Raw genomic sequence first — 22,114 nt, forward strand, 5'->3', positions numbered from 1 at the left:
CCTATCATATGTTTGAAGTGGATCAGATAGTGTCAGGATATGATTAAAATAGGCAAAAATACCCGCATAATTTTATATACTTTTTTTTTTAGTTTTTTTTGTGTAGCATTCATTGTCCCATCAAGACGCAGAATTTTGAAACCAGCTGTTGTATGTTGATCCCTCGTTTCTGTCAGAAGTTTAGATTATTAAAATAACATCTTGCGAAATTGTGAAAATACAACTGATTTTGCAGCTCTATGTCGATCCCTCGTTTCTGTAAGAAGTTTTATCAGAGCAAAGGTTTTGGAAGATAACCTTTTCTATGATGAGCATGATGTAAAATTCTATTTTTAATTATTCAAAATATCTAAAATACATGAAAATATGGTTGAATCATTTTAACAAACAGGTTCCAGAAACCCAGGCTTATAATCAAACCAAATAATATGATACAAATTAAATGATAATCCAATGTAAATTTTTTAGAACAGTTTCCAACCAATCGGAGATAATATGACTTTGGTATTTACCACCAACCACCGCAGATCTGATCGGCAATCCCGCCGCCGCAGCGGAAAAGGTGGTGGGCACCGGAGGCAGAGAAGACATTGCAACAAAAAGAATTTGTTGTTGTGTCCTTGGCGACGTTGTTGGTGGCGTCCTCCTTGCCAGAAATAAGCTGTTCAGGGAGGAAGAATGGGGTAGAAGAAGAAGAATGGGACAATTTTGGAATAAAAGAATTTTGTTTTCTTATCCTATCTGTTCCAATTGTAATCCATGGTCCCCCGTAAGATAGTTTATCATGTTGTCAATAGGATAAAATGAGTGAACTTGATAAAATTATCCTACCCTTTAGGATCACCAAACAAATGATAAAGATAGGATATGATAAACTATCCTATCATACTGGTCTTATCTGGTGCACCAAACAGGCCCTTATTTGCTTGCAGCCGAGTTTGCCAATCCCTATTTTCTAAAACGAGTCGCCATTAAATCCATTTTCTAGCCCGCCTCCCACATGACATGTACCTGCTGTTTCCCAGTTTTGAACGTTCTTCTCCTTCATGCATTTTGTTAACACCACCATCATTTGCTCCAAATCATCAATGAGATGGAGGTGCTCCCTTTTCATTATAGTTTCTGGTTCTTTAGACAGAATGGAAGACCCATCTTCGTCTCCTATTTTGCACTCTTCTTCTTCTTCTTTTTTTGCTTCTTCTTTGTTGATTTCTTCTTCTGCTCCTTCTTTTCCTTTTCCTTTTTCTTCTTTGTTCACCTTTTCCTCTTCGATTTTTGCCTCTTCTTCTTCATCTTCTTTTTCCTCTGTTTCTTTGATTCTTTGTTCGTGTGTATGACTCTGTTCAGCCACAGCATGAAGACGGATCTCTGCTCTGATTTTCTCTTTCAAAACCATGAGCTCTACTCTCCTCTTTCTCTCCTCTTCTTGTGGGTTCGTTCCATCTCTCGACATTGTGCCTCCCAAATTACCGTTCTCTTCTCTAGTTCCCGCATAAGATCACGTTCGAGATCCTTCATCCCTTCGACCTAGTCGTTCTAGAAAATCTAGAACTGTTTCTCTTAGTTGACGAACAGACTCTTCTATTTTCCCCATCTTTTCTTCCATTCATCCTATTCGTCGCTCCACAACTTACAATTTGTTTCTCCATTTTTTCTTTTAAGGACCAGAAGCACCTCCAGGATCGAAGATACTCTGCTACCAATTTGATGGAACCCAAATTTATTAATATGAAAACAGAGATGGAGACAAGCTCCTTACAAACACAAAAACCAAATAGAACCAACACACCTAGAATCCAAGAGATCCCAAATATTCACTTAATTAATACTTACCTCAGTACACACACTCCCTCTCCTTTTATCCTATTCTCTAAGAATATTCTAGAACAATTTTCTAACTAACTTCCTAAGCCCCTCACCACTTTTAGGCCCATCAAGTTTTTAGATTGAACTGGTTCTTTACATGGTATCAGATCTTACGTGTCTTGCCAGCATTAGAACCAGGACCACTGTGGAATTGCTCTCCAACAATAACATATCGGGCAACAATTAACATCAAGGAGTATCTAGAAGCACAACAAAGTAGGCATACACAAATCTTGAAAGTACTATATTAGTATGCAGGAGCAGATACCAATTATAAACACTAGGAACCTTTTAATTGAAAAGCACCAAGTTTTCATTTTTGGCCTCTGGAGCAACTCAATAATTTCCAGATTTCAGATTTCGAAGGCAATGTACAAACGGTTGTTGAAGTTTTCTACATTCTTCAACTCTGACTGTTTTCATGAATGTTCAATTAGTTACCTATATTTATATTAATCATCCAAATCCTTAACTCATAAGCCGTTTAAATTTGAGGTTCCAGTTTGCCAAGAGTCCTTACATTTTCCTTATTAGGGCTGTCACAATATAAATCTTGCCACTACCAACAGTCAGTTAAGATTAATATCAGGTAAGTAACATGTGACACACCCAGAAATGGATTCTGAGTTTTCAGAGAGATTGGAAAATTGAGAAAAGGAAGAATATTTTGGTAGTGTTTATTAAATTACAAACTAAGAACCTGAGAAAAGAATTCTCCTTCCAAGGGTTCCCCTTCACAAAGAGTTGCCTCTTTCACAACAGAGCCTTTGGTCAGTTCTTAGAATTGCTTGTGCCTATTTACAAAAACATGGGAAATATTCAGAACTATCCTAACTACAGAGGCATTAAGCTATTAGCCATAATATGAAGTTGTGGGAGAGTTATTGAACATCAATTGAGAAGAGAGACCAAGGTCTCTGCAAAATCATTTTGAGTTTATATCAAGAAGATGTACCATGGAGGCCATTTTCTTGTTACGACAATTAATGGAAAGATACCAAAAAAGAAGAAGGACTTACATAAAGTGTTTAGAGATCTTGAGAAGGCGTATGATAAGGTTCCAAGAAAGGTTCTATGGTGGGTTATTGAAAAGAAAAAAGTACCACCAAAATATGTAGAGGCAATCTAGGATATATATGATGGTGTTACTAATGTATGAAAGCTTGCAATGGAACATCAAGTTATTTTCCTATCACGATAGGTGTACACCAAGGCTTTATTCTAAGTCCTTATCTCTTTGCTCTAGTTATGAATAAAAGCTAACAAAAGATATCCAAGAGGAAGTGCCATGGTATATGCATTTTACAGATGATATTGTGCTTATAGATGCAACCAAGGTTGTTCGTTGTTGTTAACAGAAAACTAGAATTGTGGAGAAGCACACACCTTGGAGTCTAAAGGATTTATGCTAAGCCAAAGCAAGACTGAGTATATGAAGTGTAAGTTCACTCCGACAAGAGATGCAGATTAAGATTTCGTCCATCTGCTTAGACAAGAAGTACTCAAGAAATATGCTTTCAGATATCTGAAATCAATTTTCCAAAATGGTGAAGAGATTGATAAGAATGTAAATCATAGAATCAGAATAGGGTGAATGAAATGACGTAGCGCATCGAGGGTTTTGTCTAATCGCAAGATTTCCCTTAGGCTAAAAGGAAAATTCTATAGAATAGCGTTGGCCAGCACATAAGCAAAATGAGCATAAAATAGGAGTAGCTGGGGAGTAAGGATGTTAAGGTAGATGTGCGGTCATACCAGGATGAATAAGATAAGAAGTGAAGATATTCAATGAAAGTTAGGAGTAGTACCTGTTGTTAAAAAGATGAGAAAACATAGATTAAAGTGGTTTGGGTACATAATGTGAAGACCCCTAGATGCTCCCATAAGAACAAAACTTTGTTACCAATAACTTGACAAAGAGGGAAAATGGGTGAGTAAAATAAGATTTAATGGAGTGGGATAGATTGGTGGACGATGTGTCTTAGTACAGATTGAAGGAAAGCTATTTGCATTGTGGAGGGTTAGACATGTTTTTCTTATGCTCCAGATGGTCCCTTTTTAATCATTTTCCCCTATATCTCCCTTTGTTTCTTTCTGTACCTCTCCTTTTTTCTTTTACTACTCTTTTTTCCTCTCAATTTTTTTTCTCTCATTTATTTATTTATGTATTTTCTTCTTTTTTCTTTATTTTTATCTCTCTATTTCTTTAATTTTTTATTTTTACTTTCTTATTGTTTTCTTTTTGTCCTCTTATGAATCTTTATTTTAACTTTATTTTAATTTATTTTTCTTTTTTAATTATTTATTGTTACTTTTTAATGTCTAGTGTTATACAATATATATATATAGATTTTATTTTTATCCTTTTTTCCTCAATCTTTTCATACTTTTCATTTGAGTTCATCTATCACCAATCCCAACTAGTTTGGGATAAAGGTATTGTTGATATTGAAAAGTCCAATCAATACCATCATCACTCTTAAAGCTCAACCTTGTCCCCAAGGTATGAATTTGGAAACTGCGTGCTGATTTTCTCACTCCCAAGCCTCAACCTGCACGATTTCCCCGTCTTCACCTAATTGCTCGTCTTTCTACTATGGATATTGGTGCATCGATCGAAATATTTGGCCACAATGGAAACAACACCCGTTTTTTTCGTCGTCTAACATACTTTTGATAAAGAAGCTGCCGAACTCCTCAATTTCTCAATGGATAGTTGCTACTGCCGTTGTCTTTGTTGTTTGCCTAATTCAGAGTTTCATTGCCTCCTAGCATGCCCTTTTTAATAATGGTTAGGCCTGAGACACTCCTTAGTAGGTCCGAAGATGCTAATCCATGAATCAGACTGGATGAGCCCATTTGAGCTACCCCTATTGGTCCCATTCCCGTGAATTGCTCAATTAGAGTGTTGCTTGAAACCCAACATCGCAACCCAAAATTGTTACTTGGTGCAAAGTCTCTTGTCACTCTTTTCTTCCTCCACGTCTCCAATGACGCTTCAAGTGGCATAAATCTCTTCCTTCACATCTTGTGATGTCTTTGGGGTCATGTGTACTGACCAAGCACTTCAAGTCTTGTTTCAGTCCTCCTAAGAAAAAACCTAGCAACTACTACTTTGTCACAATCGAAGCCTAAGCCATCAAGACATCAAACTCTAAAATGTACTCCTCCATGGTAACTGACCATATGAATGATACCAACCTCTCACATACATACCCAAGCCTTTGTCTGCCAAATCTTTGAATAAATGCTTTCATGAGCCTTTCCCATGTCAGCTTAGGCGTCAGTCTTCACAAGAACCGGAACCAGTGTAACCGCAACACCATCCATACAATTAAGTGCTATGTATACTTACTGAGACAGGTTGATTCTTTGAACATCAAAATTTCTTGGCCCTAGCTATCCAACCCAAGGGGTCCTGACCCTCAAAAGTGGGTAACTCAACCTTCTTTCACCAAGAAGGCAATGTGTTAGAGCTCCACTACCCTCCAAGTTGTGTTATCCCATTTCAGTCACATGCTATGCTACGTTGCTTTTTCACAAGTAGTGATCCCTCCGATTCCCGCAACAATTTTCTTGATTTCAGATAGTTGCGAACCATGATCGCTGGCCACTTTGTTTAAGAATTTTACTAAATGCTCAAAGCTTCAATCTGTGATTCCAACTCCCTTCAATTCAACAAATCCGACAAGTCAGCTCAAATTGCTAAACCCAAAAATGGGTTATTGAATTACAAACTAAGAACCTAAGGAGAAAATTCTCCTTCCAAGGGTTTCCCCTTCACAAAGAATTGCCTTCCACAACAGAGCCTTTCCTCAATTCTCAAATCTAAATTCCCGAATGCCTATCCCTACCTTGTTCCTGCTATATAAGCCTAAACCTCGGTTCCTAACTACTGATAGAAGTTACCAATCCCCTTGGTAGATTCTAATTATAACTAACAAATCAGATATCCAATTATCTAACTAACTTGATCGCATTCTAATTTATTCTTCCAGATCCTATCAATGTAAGTGTTTGACTGTCAGCTAATATGCAAAAAACAAGATGAACATCGTTTACATTCTGAAATGTGTCAGTTGCTTGATGCTAGACAAAAAAAAAGATCTAAAGTTCATTGCATAATTCTTATAATAAAACATAGATTATGATTCAGACCAAGCTACCTTGGTTTTCCAAATGAACGTTTAAACAGATGTCAAGATGGGAGTTCAGCCAAATTTCATGGAAACCAAACCCCAAAAATATAGAATCTATCTCTTCTCCCCAGTCCAATGTTTTAATTGACTATTTCAAAGCCACACCTAGTACTCTAATAGAAGTTAAAATTACCTGAGTAAGAAAATAAAATATGGTGAACCAGGTTTGTTAAATAGTTCAATTAGGGCACCACGATCACTTCCTGATGTATGCCCATCCAATCGGAGGTACCGATATTGTTTTAAGGTTAAGTATTCCTCCATAACATCCAGAAGCCTAGTCATTGTCGAAAAGAAAAGAACCTGTCAAAGCAAAGACAGTGCGATATCAAACATCAACGGTTAAGTTTTCAAAATAAACTGCCAAACACACAGCATCTGAAGCAGCAACTAGACAAATAAATCTTAACCAAATCTTGAACAAACAGAAGCACAATAAATAAGTTTACTAAATATCTTTCTCACAGATATATTAAGTTATGTCAATATTGACATGAAAGAAATCAAATGTAGTAATCCAGCAAGGCGGCAGCAATTATGTAGGATGTGTCATACCCGGTGATCTGTTGCCTTCAATTTAGGTAATAAACGATCCAACATCTCAAGCTTGCCACAAAGTCTAATAATGGGTGGTAGATAATGCTTAGGTATATAGTTATCCACCTACAAAAGGCAAAAATCATTGTAGCATACCCCAAAATAAAAATAACAAATAAAAAAATACAAACAGAACAACAGATATTGAATCACATATTGAATAAATGAAGTTGACTTGTTAAAACAGATTTAATACACCCACTTTGAAAGTGCAAGTTATGGCCTATGCAGAGAGTTTTATTACTTTTTCGCTGCACATTGAAATTAGAAAGTGATTAAAATTGAAAACTAGACAAACCTTAGGTTTTAAGCAGATGTGCAAACATAAAATAGGAAGAAAATAAATAAATATGAAATTTAATGGGGTTCAACCTACCCCAAATGTATAGGCCTACGTTCACACAATTCACTATGAGCAATGAAGATTACAAGGAGTAGCCACTCAAGACACAACCCTAATCCCAATAAGCATAAACCCTCACTCTTGCAGGAATTTTTGTTCAATCAACAAGTCTCTATTTCATATATTCAAAGCCTCCACTTCCCCCCACAAAGCTCATTGAAAATTCCTTGTCAGGTCGCAATAGGAGCTGTTCTGGCTGGGTCACAAGTGAGGGCAAGCACATAATAAAAAACAAGCACTTTATAGTTTATAAATTATACCAAATTGTTTTTGTTCTTTACAATATTTCTTTTTGTCAAGTTTTGCCAAATTAGAAAATGATCCTGTTGACAATGTGATAGAGATCAACAATTCGTAACCAGAAATAACCAACAGAAGGAAAATTTAATACTGAGATGGAAACTTAATACAATATCCACTCGTATACACCACAACAACAGTAATTGAACAATTACAGAGCAGGACTGAAATGTTAGGGAAAATACAGGAATCTGAAGGGAGAAAAACTCAGATAGCCTAGAGCACTTAGAGAGGTTCTGGCCTCTTCTAATCCCAGCCCAAACCTAAGATTTCAGATAGCCAACTTTCGCTGCCCCACTGCCTACTTAACCAGCATTCTTCCCCCCAAACCCCAAGTCTCTAACTTAATTCCATTCAACAGCTATAACCTCTGGAATATTCTTCTTTAACAAGCTTCGTTGCTGATTCAGCATAAGTTCTAGCCTTTAAATTTCCTATGCATATACACCTTAAGGCGGGAATCCATATCATGATGCTTCATAATTCATATAACAGAACACTGCGTTTTTCATCTGAGTGTCACATTAAAAACAAAAGCATCACACTGTAATTTAAATCTCACGAAATCCCTTTTCTCAGTGAGTTGGAGTTAAAATCATAATTCAATTCTCACAAAATACATTCATGTCAGATAAGAACCATAAACAAGATAGGAAGATACCTCCTCTGCATGAAGCTGGCTGAGATATGGATGATTGCATATATTGCGAAGCTCCATGACAGAGTTGTGTACTGATCGAGCCTAACAATTGAGAATTTCAATTAGACCACCAGAGTAATTACATATATGTATACTGCAAAGAGAAGCTACTTTATTCAAAAGGAAAAGAAGGATGTAAATTCTTACTACATTTTCAAAAGGGCAATAAAAAAATCATTCAACACAGAACAGAAATTTTTAGAAAGGATACCCTTGAAGAGCCAATAGAACCGAGATTTTCTTCCACCCTCTTCATCAAAAGTTTTTGATAAGAAGAAGCTTCACATCTTACAAGTCTCTCAATCTTCTCCGGCAGCTGATTTTCAACCTACAATAAATTGAAAATGCAAGAACAGTAAGGCATGATGATGATTTTCGAAGCTAATATCAGTAAGAAAGACAAACTATATTACACTTTACAAAAATTATATTTACAAGTCATACAAGTGAAGAAGAATAAAGATTCAGGACAGATAAGGGGTCAAGAAGGGAAATGCATCAGATGACTTGAATAACGGAGAACGGGTTTTCCAAGTATAAAAAAGCCCTCAATCTTACAGATTGAATATCAATACTATATTACATTCATCAAACTCTGACAACTTTAAAAAATTCAATTTTGAAAACATTTTATGTTGCCTAACATCATATTTCTTAACGTAAGCACGGACTGCTGATTGCCAAACATGTCTCGGCCAGTAAAAAGCAATAGGACACTGCCAACTTTTTGGGAGTGTGCATGAACAAGAACAAACACAGAAATCAAGACCTCAACTCCATGAAGCGGCATATATTGAGATAAACATATTATATATAAAAATTACTCTTAATTTTATTTCACACTGTTAAGAACAAACTATTTAATTATATAGGTTGAAACTAAAGAAAGTTAGGTAGGGAAGGAAGAAAAAGGAGAATGAAGACAGAGTGATACTGATTGGCTACGACTGATCTGATACAAAAGACAAAGCAATAACCCCTATTAATACAAATACTAGGCTTCTAATTATAATTAAATATGGAAACAAATCATAAAATATAAGGAAATATGGAAACCAATCATGAGAGATCATCTAAGATACTCTTTAACTATTTAAGATATAATCATTATAGTATGATATATCCTCTAATATTCTAGCAATAAGAATCAAAACAAGAATCATAAACCACGCAAGTTTATTAATAAGAATAAACTATGGTCATAGTATACAGTAAACTCATGAGGATTAGGAACTAAGCTTATTGAGCTTAAAGTTTAGTATTAAAAAACCTTGTGCTTCAGCCTCCGCAGTACAAATGGCCTCAGAACTTGGTGCAGACGATTTATGATCAAGAGATTCTCCTCCTCAGACAGTAAAGCCTATTTACAAATAGAAAATAACAAAATAAATACACAAAATTCAATAAAATTAACAATGAACTCAAGACTGTGTGACGATAATACATACGAATAGAAACGATCCAAAACTTACTTCATCGGGTGAGTTATCTCCAGTACTCTCAAAGGGCTTGTTAAACCATTGAGAGAAGTCCTCCGAAGAATTGAATATGTTTGGTAACAAAAAGTTAAGCAGTGCCCATAGCTCTTCAAGATTGTTCTGCATGTAGATTAAAGAAATCAGCAGTCACATAACATCAACGTTACAGAAATAAGGACAAAAATAAAACAAAGGCATGAGCCTGCAGTAAGGGCCAAGCAGAACTTCCGTTATTCCCAAGAAAAGGCTCGTCATAAAAAAATTCCCATGGTATAAGCAGAAATCCAAAGTAAACTGCAATGAAAGCCACAAGAAAGAAAAACTAAAAGAAGAAGGGGGGGGGGGACCTGCAATGGTGTTCCAGTTAACAGCAATCTGTGAGAGCTCTGATAGTGTTTCAATTCAGCATTCAATTTGCAAGATGCATTCTTTATGCGGTGGCCTTCATCAATTATTATATAGTGCCAATGTATTTTGCTCAGCTTCGGTCTATCATGCTTGTTCATCAGATATTCATACGTAGTCAAAAGGACATTAAATTTCTGGTGAACAATCCTTTCCCTAAAATATTAAAAACCGATTAGCAATATACACCAAGACAAGAGCATCAAACAGATGAAGGGGGTTGATATCCTAAATTCCCATTACTTGAATAACCGACGCCTCTCCTCTGGTGGTCCAGCATAGACAATTTTATTAACACCAGTAGCCCAAAAGTTTATCTCTGACTCCCAACCAGGTAGAACTGAAGAGGGCACGACCACAAGAAAGGGTCCTCTATCATTTTTTGTTTCCATCAGGTAGCAAATTAGAGAAATTACCTATAAAATAAAAGGCCCATTAGGATAATATAACACAAAAGTTCTTCAGATCTTTTAGTGCAAAATATGCTCCATTATCTTAGCAAAATAACCCATTTTTCTTCCCATGTTCCAGATGATCGCATTTTAGTTTTTTCCCCTTTATTTCTATTTCTTTCCTTATTTCTTTTTTTCTCTCAAATCTTTCTTCTCTTTTGTATTTATTTATGTATTTTCTTTTTTTTAATCTATTTTTTATCTCTCTATTTCTTTATTTTTACTTTCCTATTCTTTTTGTCCTCTTATGCATCTTTATTTTCACTTTATTTTAATTTATTTTTTCTTTTAATTGTTTATTGCTATTTTTTTAATGAATGTGTATATATATATATATTAAGTTTTATTTTTATCCTTTATTCCTCAATCTTTTCGTACTTCTCATTTGGGTCATCTACTACTGATCCCAACTTGTTTGGAATAAAGGCAGTGTTCATAGTGATGTTGATCTTAGCATGTATACATGCACTGTAAAAAAATTGTAAAACCCCAAAAAACACACATTATCCAGAAGGGATAAAGATAGTAAATGACAGTATGACACACTACCAAAAATGCAGATTATGAAAAAAAGACAAAAGGGAACAAAACAGGAATCTATCTAAGTAATAAGTTTCTCAGTTAACAACATTATTACCTGAACCGTTTTACCAAGTCCCATTTCATCAGCAAGGATTCCATTCAAATGATTGTTGTATAGGGAAACCAGCCACCTCAGACCATTCATTTGATATCTAAGGATAAAAATTGCAATCACGAAGAAAGTAAGTCAGCCGACCCAAAAAATAAAAAATAAAAGAAATGCAAGTCCAAACTCCTTGATTGTCAAACAAGGTTACTTAAGGAAACTGGAATGAAGAATGTATAGGGAGAAGAATAAAATCCCCCATTGAGCCAAAGATGATGTAGATAACCCTAACACTCAACAAGATGCAATCAAAAGACTTGAATATACGTTGCAAGACACAAACACGTATCAACTAAATTACATGCAAAAATATAAAAAAGGCAAATATTTAACATACTCCCTCAATTTTCCGCCATGCAAACAAGATGGCTGCTCTGAAATGCTCTCCTTTATGCTGCAGAAGAAAAAAAAATTGATTACAATGAAGCAAGAGGATATGTACTCATACCAAAATTCAAAGAGATATTTAGATGGATTGAATTGAAAGAAGGCGAGCCTAGAGGCTTTTTGACCCTTTTGCCTTTAATTAAAATAACAATTACCGCTTTGCCCTCGTACCAAAACATAACATCAATCTGTCCCTATTTGACCGTTGACCGAGTTATGTACTCGAGTATAGGGGTTGATACTCAAGTATATTGCATGAAACAGTAAATACTTGGGTACACAGGTGATACTCGAGTATTGTTCGTGATATGTGTTTTTATGAACATTTACTCGAGTGCATAGGTGGTGGACTCGAGTAAATGTTAATAAAAAACCAGATCGCGAAAAATACTCGAGTATTCAACCCAAGTGACTTGCAAGAGCTGGGATTTTTATAAAACCCTGACCGTTGACAAGACCAATTAATCGATTATACCAGCATACGGTAATCGATTATATAGTGAAATGAGGCTCATATCACACATTCTTAACCGTTGGCTGGACCAAGTAATCGATTACACTAGCATATGGCTTTGGAGGTATCACAACACCTATTTACATTACAAAATTTGGGAAATTTTACCATAAAACTTCGAAAGCCTATAACTTTTGAGTCGGGTGTCGAAATCAGATGCTTTTTTTTTATTTCATGTAAGTTTTCGAGAGCTACGCGTGACAAATACCCATAGGGGATTTGGTCAAACAAATTTCCTAAAAAATACTTCTTTGTGTCTCGTTTCATATATTTTGTCTTTATGAATGATGCTATTTGAATTTTTATTTTCCAACACTAACAAATAACCCTTCAGGAATTTTTTAGTGCCAGATCTCAAAAGGTTATTTGGAATCAAAAAAAAAAACACTTGATTTGGACCTTCGAGCCAAAAGTTATGGCCTTCCAAAGTTTTATGGTAAAAATTAATCATCATACTCGAGTAGACACCTGATTTACTCGAGTATGTTGGTTATGTACTCGAGTATGAGCGCCAGTCAACGGTTAAACAGAAGTAGATTGGTGTTACGTTTAGGGGAAAGGTCACATTTTTTAAATAGTTTAAAAAGGGGGGGCAAAGTGGTAAAAAAAAATTAAGGGGCACAATGGTCAAAAAGCCCGAGCCTAGAGCTGTTGTAAAGTTGCTCCTTTGTGACTGAAAAGTCATAGGTTCAAATCCGTGAAACAGCCTCTTTGTAAATATACAAGGATAAGAGTGTGTATACAAAGATTGCCCGCAACCCTACCCTCATTGGTTGGGGTTTAATGGGGAGTGATTTTATTTATGGATTAAATCAGTAGACCATGAACACTTTCATATATTTGAAACTAAAAATAAACCACTAACTCCCCAGTCAACAATGTTGTTCATCCTTTCATTAATAGCAAAATTATAAGATAAGCAGCTTACAATAGCAAGAAACCTTTTTTAAAAAGTACACAAGTGCAGAAACAATACCTGTGGGCCATCATATAATACTTCTCATTGCTTTCCATATAGTGCTGTAAAACAGAATTGGAGCAAATGAGTGACATATTTAAGATTTAAACTTAAAAAGGAGACGTGTGGAGGGAACTTGCCTTCGCCTGATCACTTTCATCCTCATTTTCTAAAGTTGTTTCACTATTCTCAAGAAAATTACTAGTTCCTGTCTCATCAACATCATGCCCAAAACGTCCTGCTGCAGTCTTTGCTTCCTGTAGCTTGGATCCAAGCTTTTGAAGATACTTCTCAGTCTCTTTAAGAAGTTGCTTTACACGATCTGATTTTGCATCCTAATGTACCATTGAAGATATATTAAGCATTCAAACTTCTACACAAGCCATGTATATATTTATATCTAATAAAAAAATAATCCAACCTGCACCATTCGAAGATAGCCCTCCACATCGTTTATTTTCAGTAAATTAATCTTTTCCCGCTGGATTCTATCAATCTTCTCACGATGAATACGTTCTTTTCTTTTATGGAACTCCTTCACATATCTATTGAAACCCTTCCACCTTTCCTTCTTGATTTTGAATACATCATCAAGTTTTTCTCTAAATTTCAAGCAATAAAGCAAGTTTTTGAGGCAAGGAGTACAAGGAACAGTGATCTATAATTATCTGCTATGCACAGGAAAAATTGAAGAGGTAGAAAAAACAAGTAGAAATGGACAGGAAGAGCACATACTTGTGAACTTCTATCTCACCGAAAAACTCCTTCTGCCTCTCACGAATCCGTTTCTGACGCTCTTCCTTCATTTTCTGCTCAAACTTTTCAAGTTGTTTGACCCTCCTACCATGCCTGTGTTTCTTAATTGATTTCAGATGTTCCATCTCAGTTGTAATCGGTTTGAAAAAATCATTCAGAAAATCACTGCCCACAATGGAAAAATATACTGTCAAACCGAGTATTGAAGAAGATAACACATTTATTCATATTAGAATGAGAATTACCTCCGGAGTCGACGTTGCAGCTCCAATAGTTGAAGTTTTTTTAACTCTATGACACTTTTTGTTTTGGCAGAGATATCTTCAGATGAACTCACACTTTCCTATATCACAGGAAATGAAGCACAGGCCATTATATTTATGCACATTTAATCATTACCAACCACATACCGTGTATGTTGGGTGCAAAATAAATTGATTTTGCATGGAGAATAAATTAAGCGCTAAACTCAATAAACTGGCAGTTAAAGTAAAACGTACCTTTAACTTGTGAAAACATATAGCCATTCTTTGCTTTGTTTTCTGCTGTTTATGCACCCAATTTTGCTCAAGTAGAAGCCTTTTTTTATGCTGATCCATAATCCATCTCTCTGACATCGTATATTTTGGAGAAGGTGGCAAATCAGCTGATACCAACATCTCATTCCCTTGCTCTGTAGCAAAAGAGATGCCACGCTTTGATGTATCATCAATCGGGCCTGTTTTAAACCCATCTGCAAGTTATTGCAATTAATATTCAGAAAGCCATGAATTATTGACATTTCAAATAATGCAGACAACATAAGCATCAAATAAACTGATGGCAATAAGATGGTTTTATTAAGCATGGCTTTCACCTGGAGAAACATGTTTTGTCATTATATTTCCATCCTTCATCATGCTTGCTCCATGAGGATCACTGTCAGTCCCTGGAACAGGTTTCCAGTGCTCTTTTAAAGAATAAGAAGTCATGTGATTAACAGGATTGTGATTCCGGGAACCACAATTCTTACCAACATTATGAAATTGACTAGGAATATTCTCTTTTCTCTCTACAGGCACCTCATGCTGAATAGTAGAGATCTGTGGAGGTCCCTTTGAAGCAATATTTTGACCAGCAAATCCCGTCCAGCTATTTGTGCCTACAACAGAAGGTTGGTTAGACCTTTCGGCCTGCAGATTACCATTGTCATCATCACCCAAATGATCATTAACAAGTACAGCACCCCTTGTACTTGAAGAATCTTGCTGCTGACATGAAGTGGCTGAAGAAGCTTGTGCAGCCATTCTCTCTTGAATTTGTCTTTCAACATCTCCTTTTTTTGTGGCTAGATGTTTCCTTTCTTCTGAAAGTATATGGATGTCAGAATGTAGGTTACCTTTGTCCTCTATCATTCTCGGGCTCTCAGTTCCCTTTGACAAAGAGTCAGCCTCCAGAATTTTTCCGGCAGAAGAGGACCCAGAAGGGTTTTTATCAGTCTGCCTCACATTGCTCGGACCTCCAAATGGTGTCATGACCCCAGATGTGCTACCTGGTTCATTAAAAGATTGTGATTTTACTTTATCATCAATAAGCTCTTTGCAAGAACCATTTGTATTACTATCACATTGCTCACTAGTTAGTCAGCGAAGATCTTTAATATGTTAAATAAAAAATAAACATCAGTCACCTTCTCTAGAAAAGGCGGCTCCAAGAGCAATTTCAAGATGTAGTTGCTTTGGCACTAAACCATTTCTGCACATTGAACAACAAATTTTCACAACATAACTAGATACAAGTCAAGTTCACTTTTTATATACAAAAGGTGGTAGCAAAACTATGCCTACCTAAATGCTAGGAAAACAAGGCACTGAGCTCGAAGCTGTTTTAACTGTTGTTCTTTGAATGGCATGGCAGATGACGCAGGCGCAGCAGAAACAGTGGATTTTCCTGTATCTCTAGGAGGAACACCTTGTCTAAGCATAGTCATGTCTGAGCTGCTATTTTGCCTCCCAATCTGTCAATAAAATTATCTGGTCAAGCAATCAAGTTCGCTAATATAAAAGCCACATAGTCAAAAAAGAATACCAGAAGTAGAATAAGTTTTAATTAAAGTCAACTAAAGTTAGATGAGTACAGCAAGGAGAAAGAAAATAAAGCTTAGAGACAACCAGAAGTAAAAATTAGTTGTACCTGAGCTATTTTCTGTCCATCAGCTGAAGTAGTCGAACTTCCCCCATCACGCTCAAGCGCACCACCACATTGCATTGAACTTGTCAGAGATGCACTAGCAGGAACCTCCATCCCTTCATGAGCCTTAGCATAAGCACCTGAAATTCAGTATAGACTTTTTTAATTAATAACTGTGGGCAGGAAACTCATATTATAGTTTTTTTTTCTTTGATAACATTTAATTCTAAGGTAGTGTTTGGTTCGGGAGAAATTTTTTTTTACTAGGGAAATGTAATTGATAGGGAAATGGTTGGAAAGTGAGTTTGGTAGGAAAATGTAAAAAAAGTTGTTTGGTTGACCCAAATATTACCAGGAAAATTTATTTAAATATGCAAAATCTATGTTCGGGAGAAACTTTGCACCTGTTTTTTCACTTCCCCAGTTATCTCAAAATACCACATCTCAAGTGGTATTCTGTAACAGTGAATTTCATCCAAAAATCAACACAAAAGTCATTTTCCCATCTATCCTATTTGCCTGGTATTTTTTGAAAAAAACCTGAACCAAACGTGGTATTTTCCAATATCCACTTACACTCTCCCATCAATCCCAAAATAAACCTTCAAACAAACACTGCCTAAGTAAAAATTGATATTCCCCAAGTCATTCTTTCCATAATTGATCATTGGTAGAAATATTCATATAGAACAAGAAGTATCCAACGGCGTATAACACTCGAGAATAATTTATGGACACCCATGACAGAAATAAATACCACTGTTAAAAAAACACTCCATTCAAATGAATTATTCCATTCCCAGGGGTTATATCTACACATAAACTCGTCCAGAAAGTCTTCTCTCAAACTTCACCACAAAAAATATAAGGGCATTGGCATTGAGGTATAAAGATTCCAAATTGTTTCAAGTTCTAAAACCCAGAGGCATAGTTTAATCAAATTATATCATGAATCATGCTTGAAAAATTTCCAAATCCCTTACTTGAGCCAAGGGATGGAGGTATTAACTGCTGCATTGGAATTTCTGCCATCATATTACCAGGAACAACATTAGAAGTAAACTGGGGGAACTGAGATTTTTCAAAAGGTAATCCAGCTTTATTTTGATTCCATACACCTCTAATCTCATGGGTAGAAGGTAAGGAACCACCTTGCTGCTTTCCTGGAGCAATGTGTGCAGAGGAAACTTCCATGTCTTCTGGATACTTTGTATTTGCAGCTCGCACCATTGGATTGCCAATCTTTGTCAAATCAGCTTGCTTTGCCAATAAATGATGACCTTCTTGGTTTGTCCTGAGCATTGATCTCATGCTGCCAGACAATGTCGAAATATTCTCCATTTGACTGTTACTTGGAACCACATTAAAGTTGGTCAGTTCACCACTTTTAACTGGAAGACCATCTGATGGTTCCGCCTTGGTAATTTTACCCTTCCTTGAATTAACAAAAGTATTGCGAGCATCCAGTTGAGAAGGACTGTCAACATGCAGTTCCACAGGTGATGATGTATCTCCCCTCTTTCTCTTTGTGGTAGCTTTCTTACCATCCTTTTTATTCACCTGTTTGTCCCAATTCGAATTATCACGTCTATCTTGTGACTGAGAGTTAGCAGACCTAGAATCCAAACTAGATGGACTTCCTTGATCAAAAGACTGACTACTCCTCTGAGCCACGGATCCTTGATAATAATCAGGTGCTCCACCACTTGGGGCAACTGGTGGCCGGCCAGAAACAAAGGGGTCCATTTTGGACATCTCATTTTCAGCCAAACCCACTCTGGAATCCTTTGCAACACCCACTGCCTGCGAAGAAGATCCTGCATAAATTACAAAACAACGATATCAAAACCACTGAAAAACAATCAAAAAAATTCTTTATGAAATATGCAAGTGTGCATTATTACCCATTTGAGGACCACCGGTCAAAGGAAGGCGTGATGACTTCAATGCTTCAATATCAAGACCATGTTGGTTTATGACAGTCTCCATTGCCCTATAACAGACAACATTAAGTCAGAAGAAACAGAAGTAAGCATGAAACCGAAGATTCAATCAGATTACCAACACTAACAAACTAAGATCTGTGCAAAGAATGATAGGTATAATCTTCACTACAATCATTAAAGCACCAAAAAGAAAACTAAGTCTACAAGATGAGCCTCATCAATACCTTGAGAATTAAGTTTACCATCCATTTTCAATGTCAATAAAACAAGGTAATCACATGGGAAGTAGACATCTGCTTCAAGCATATTATTCAAGCAAAATTACACAATGCAACTAAACAAGTCCGACCTTTTTACTGTTTGGTAAGAGGCTCCAAAGCCCAACAAATACTCATCATCATTCACCAAACCACACATGATGCAACTAAATAAATCATTCCCATTAATATTTCATTTCCCTTCACTAGCATGGAAATGCTAGTTAATATCTTAAGTACCATGAAAGAAGGAGTTCAAAAGTAACCTTATGTTGTTATGAACACAGTCAGTATCAATTTTTCAATTTTAATAGTTTAGCTCACTGCTTAAAGCAGGGCTTAATAATTGAATAACTATACATAAAGAGAGTTTGAGTGCTAAGTTGCGGGTATTTTACCTTGATATCACTTGATATGGCATTGAATGTTCCTTCCCACTTGATTTCATATGTTGTAGTATCTGAAATACTCAAAATTAATTGTAAGTATACCTTGTCTTATATGAAGAGTAAAAGATCAATTAAAGAATTTCCTTTCAAGAGAAAACAACACCAACCACATAGAGTTTAGTAGCCAACTTGGCTGGCTCATCTTTTGAATCTTGAATGAGTTTATGCAGAAACTTTGCTGCCTCCAACTCAACATTTTGTGAAGACGCCATCTCATTTGAACTGCACAAGTAAAATATTCCGATATCAAGATAAACTCAGACCAGCTGGAAATTTCAGGATAGTCAATGTGTAAAATTAAGCTAATTATGCGAACCAAATTACAATGATCGTATGACCACCAAACTCAACATAAAGACATAACAGAATCCCAATGCAAATAGCACCAGGATAAACCCAAGCAAGCTTTTATGTCAACCTCCAGAAAAGAAAAGGAAAAAAAAAATAACTAAGTGAATACATGAAACAACAGGCGAGTTTTTAGTATCTGAGACCGCAATCAAAAGATATATAACCATATCAAGGAATATATCCGCTGGGGAAAACAAATACAGCTCCGAACTCTCTACCTTCTCCCTTGTACCCTACCTTACGAAATAATAGGCATTTATCCCTAAATCTATCATCCTAAAAATCAACCCAATTTTTTTTTCATAAAACCCGAAAAGAAAAACCCCATCTTTTTACGAATATCTCAAATATATATATATAAAAAATAAAAAAATAAACCACCATTAATACTGTCAAACACAGAAAATCCCCTAAAACCTTCATGTATGTTAGGCAAAAGAGAGGAAATGCAAGCTGAAGCATCTGAGTTCAACTATTGCAGAGAGGAATCTAGATCAGAGACAGAAGAAAATTGGAAAAATGAAAAAGTAGGTCGAGGTGGAAAATGGTTAGAGGAGTGAGAGATTGAAAAGGGGAAAGGCATTGATTGATAATAAGGTGGATGAGAGAGGATTACCTGAACGCAGAGGCTCGGACACTCCGAAAACGATAACTGAATCGAGGTCAGCTACACCTACCTACATACATATATAGAGAGAGAAAGAGAAAGAGAGAGAAACGAAGAAGAAGAAGAAGTAACCGACCCCTTTGCATAACAGTGATAAATGAGAATAAAAGCCCCCAAATCTCGCACGAGTTTGAGGTCCTTCTCATGTGAACTTATCGTTTCCTCCATAAGAAAGTGTTCAAAAATCAAAAAGAGAAAACAAAATAAAACAATATAGAGAGCGTCTTTAACTGTGTTTAGATGTTTTAATGGGATTAGTGTTTTGATTTTTTAATGGGATTAGTCTTTCTCGTATCGTAAAAAATTAGGGGTCTTTGTGATTTGGATCGAATCGATTTTGATGAAAAAATTATTTCATTTAATTCTTTCGATTTGATCATTCAATCATCATCTATTCAGTTGTATTTTTAAAAAAACTCGATTCGATCCGATCCAAATTTATTCGGTTTGAATTTGATTTGTTTTTGGTTTTTTCAAAAAGCCTAAGTGGTGTATTGGATTAAGATTTTAAAAAAAAATTAATTTTATAGATTTTAAAAAACTATTTAAAATTTGATGAATTTTAAAGATTTTTTTTACAATTTCATGAGATTGGATTTTAATAGAATTTATCAGATTTGAAAAAATAATATGGATTTATAAGATTTTAAAAAATCATATGAATTTTTAACAAATATTTAAAATTACAAGAGTCAATAAAAAAATAATAAAAAAATACAATAATATTAATAAAAAAAGTAAAACCTCACACAATTTTCTCAATCAGTAAAACCTAATATAATTTTCTTAACCACTAAAACATTCAAAATTACTAAGAAATAGTTATCGACATATCTAAAGGACCAAAGCTATATTAATCCCCCATGCATTAGTATTTTATCGTTCTTGCTATTGGGTTTGAGCAATTGGTTAAAAATTATCTTCTTCATTTGGTATCAAAGCTATGCATATACGATTATAAGACCCATTTTTTTTATTAAAAAAATCTAAATTTGCATATAGAATCTAGAGTTCATGATACAATTTTGTTTGGAATCTTTTGCAATTGATCTTGGAAATATTGAGATGTTTGTTCTACGTGATTAGAGTTTTTTAACCATATATCATATGCATGTTTTCATTAAGTATTTTAAGAAAATTTGAATCTGAATTTTTGGGTTTTATTACATGAAAGTTTAGAAAAATTCTCAAATTATTTTCAATCGATATATTGAAACCTTAAATTGCTTCGGGGCTTTCAAAAATAAGTTTTAGTTATCTATTGACACAAAAATTGTTTGAAACGTTCCATATAGCGAAGGAATTTCGTTCATAAATGTATTGTTACGAAATATAGGATTCGTATTATGAAATTTTAAATCTTTCTTTAAATTGATATTATTTCATTGATATAAAACGAAAATATATTTGAGAGTTTTATTTCCCCTACTGTTTTTTTCACTGTTTTTAATACAAAAATCATACATTTTTGTGCCAAGAAAAATCACGACCATAGCTTGAGAATTTATTTTTTAAACTTTCAAAAATATCTCAAAAATCTGCTATTTTTTAGATGGATTATATTAGAATCTTGTTGATTTGTTGTTTTGTGATAAAAATCGCTCAAAAAATTGTTGTTTTGAGCTTTGACGAAGCACCCATAGGGGAATCCTGTTTCGAGCGGATCAACCCGTCAAAGGAAGAAGAATACACTGCTTTGTAGAAATCTCAAGGAATCTTAGATATTAGGGTGAGATTATGATAGAGACATCTATTTATATTTCTCCCTAAAAAGTCTCACGAAATCCACATCAATAGAAAATTTATTAAAATATCATATTTTTGAATCTCACAAGATTGTTTTTCCTTTGTTTAAAATCATAATTGAATTTGTTTGGAGCTTCGCCCCTTAATGTTATCAAAAAAAAAAAAATCATAATTGAATACCAACGGATTTGGACGGACTCTCTTAAATAATCTTTTAAAATCCTAATCGAATATCATATGACTTTTTTTCAATTCTTTAAAATCTTAATTGAATAGCAATGGATTTTTTTGTTAAAAAATAATCTGTTAAAATCCTTTGAAATCTCAATCCTATACACCCCTAAAATTTCAACTATACAAATCACTAGTTGTATCAAAATAAAGTCATACAAAATTACAAATCACTGGAAAATTTAAAATTTAAGTCTTCAAACTAAAACAAATCTTAAAACTCGTGAAGAATTAAAATAAATTAATAGACAATAAAAAACTAAAACAAGATAATTTACTATCAATAACATCAAAGATTCCAAATCTATAAAACAATAAGATTTCAAGTCACCGTCTTTCAAAAATAATAAATACATAATACATTAGATTGATTTTTATCAACCAAACTGAAAATTAATTCAATTCAATTAAAATATTCAGTATTTTTTTTTAAATTTTTTGATTTTCTGTTAATTCGATTATCAGTTTTTCAATTTGGTTATTGCAATTTTTTGGTTCGGTGGATTGACGAACACCTTATAAGAGATAATTTTACCTCTTACACCCATGTAGAAGTACGTGGGACGAAGCTCGTGGGGATACCGGAGGGAGCCAA

The 22,114-nt window shown here is 34.9% G+C and overlaps 1 protein-coding gene across 1 annotated transcript in view; it reads right to left on the reverse strand.

Annotated features, from left to right (window-relative positions):
- Nucleotides 1–19,621, reverse strand: part of LOC133310983 (chromatin structure-remodeling complex protein SYD) — a 29,927-nt gene extending 10,306 nt beyond the window's left edge. The window contains 24 exon segments of the mRNA XM_061511984.1: nt 6,199–6,368; nt 6,621–6,728; nt 8,027–8,107; nt 8,277–8,393; nt 9,336–9,425; nt 9,538–9,663; nt 9,891–10,104; nt 10,192–10,364; nt 11,038–11,134; nt 11,426–11,482; nt 12,966–13,009; nt 13,088–13,282; nt 13,369–13,549; nt 13,683–13,868; nt 13,949–14,046; nt 14,204–14,436; nt 14,560–15,437; nt 15,530–15,699; nt 15,876–16,012; nt 16,856–17,689; nt 17,777–17,865; nt 18,474–18,535; nt 18,632–18,746; nt 19,492–19,621. Of these exon segments, the coding sequence (XP_061367968.1) occupies nt 6,199–6,368; nt 6,621–6,728; nt 8,027–8,107; nt 8,277–8,393; nt 9,336–9,425; nt 9,538–9,663; nt 9,891–10,104; nt 10,192–10,364; nt 11,038–11,134; nt 11,426–11,482; nt 12,966–13,009; nt 13,088–13,282; nt 13,369–13,549; nt 13,683–13,868; nt 13,949–14,046; nt 14,204–14,436; nt 14,560–15,437; nt 15,530–15,699; nt 15,876–16,012; nt 16,856–17,689; nt 17,777–17,865; nt 18,474–18,535; nt 18,632–18,736 (4,445 nt within the window). The 5' untranslated portion in view covers nt 18,737–18,746; nt 19,492–19,621.
- Nucleotides 19,622–22,114: the final 2,493 nt, after the last annotated feature.

Source organism: Gastrolobium bilobum, unplaced genomic scaffold (assembly GCF_033153095.1).
Source record: "Gastrolobium bilobum isolate Gb01-03AN ecotype WA unplaced genomic scaffold, APGP_CSIRO_Gbil_v1 utg7006, whole genome shotgun sequence".
Taxonomy (NCBI): Eukaryota; Viridiplantae; Streptophyta; class Magnoliopsida; order Fabales; family Fabaceae; genus Gastrolobium; species Gastrolobium bilobum.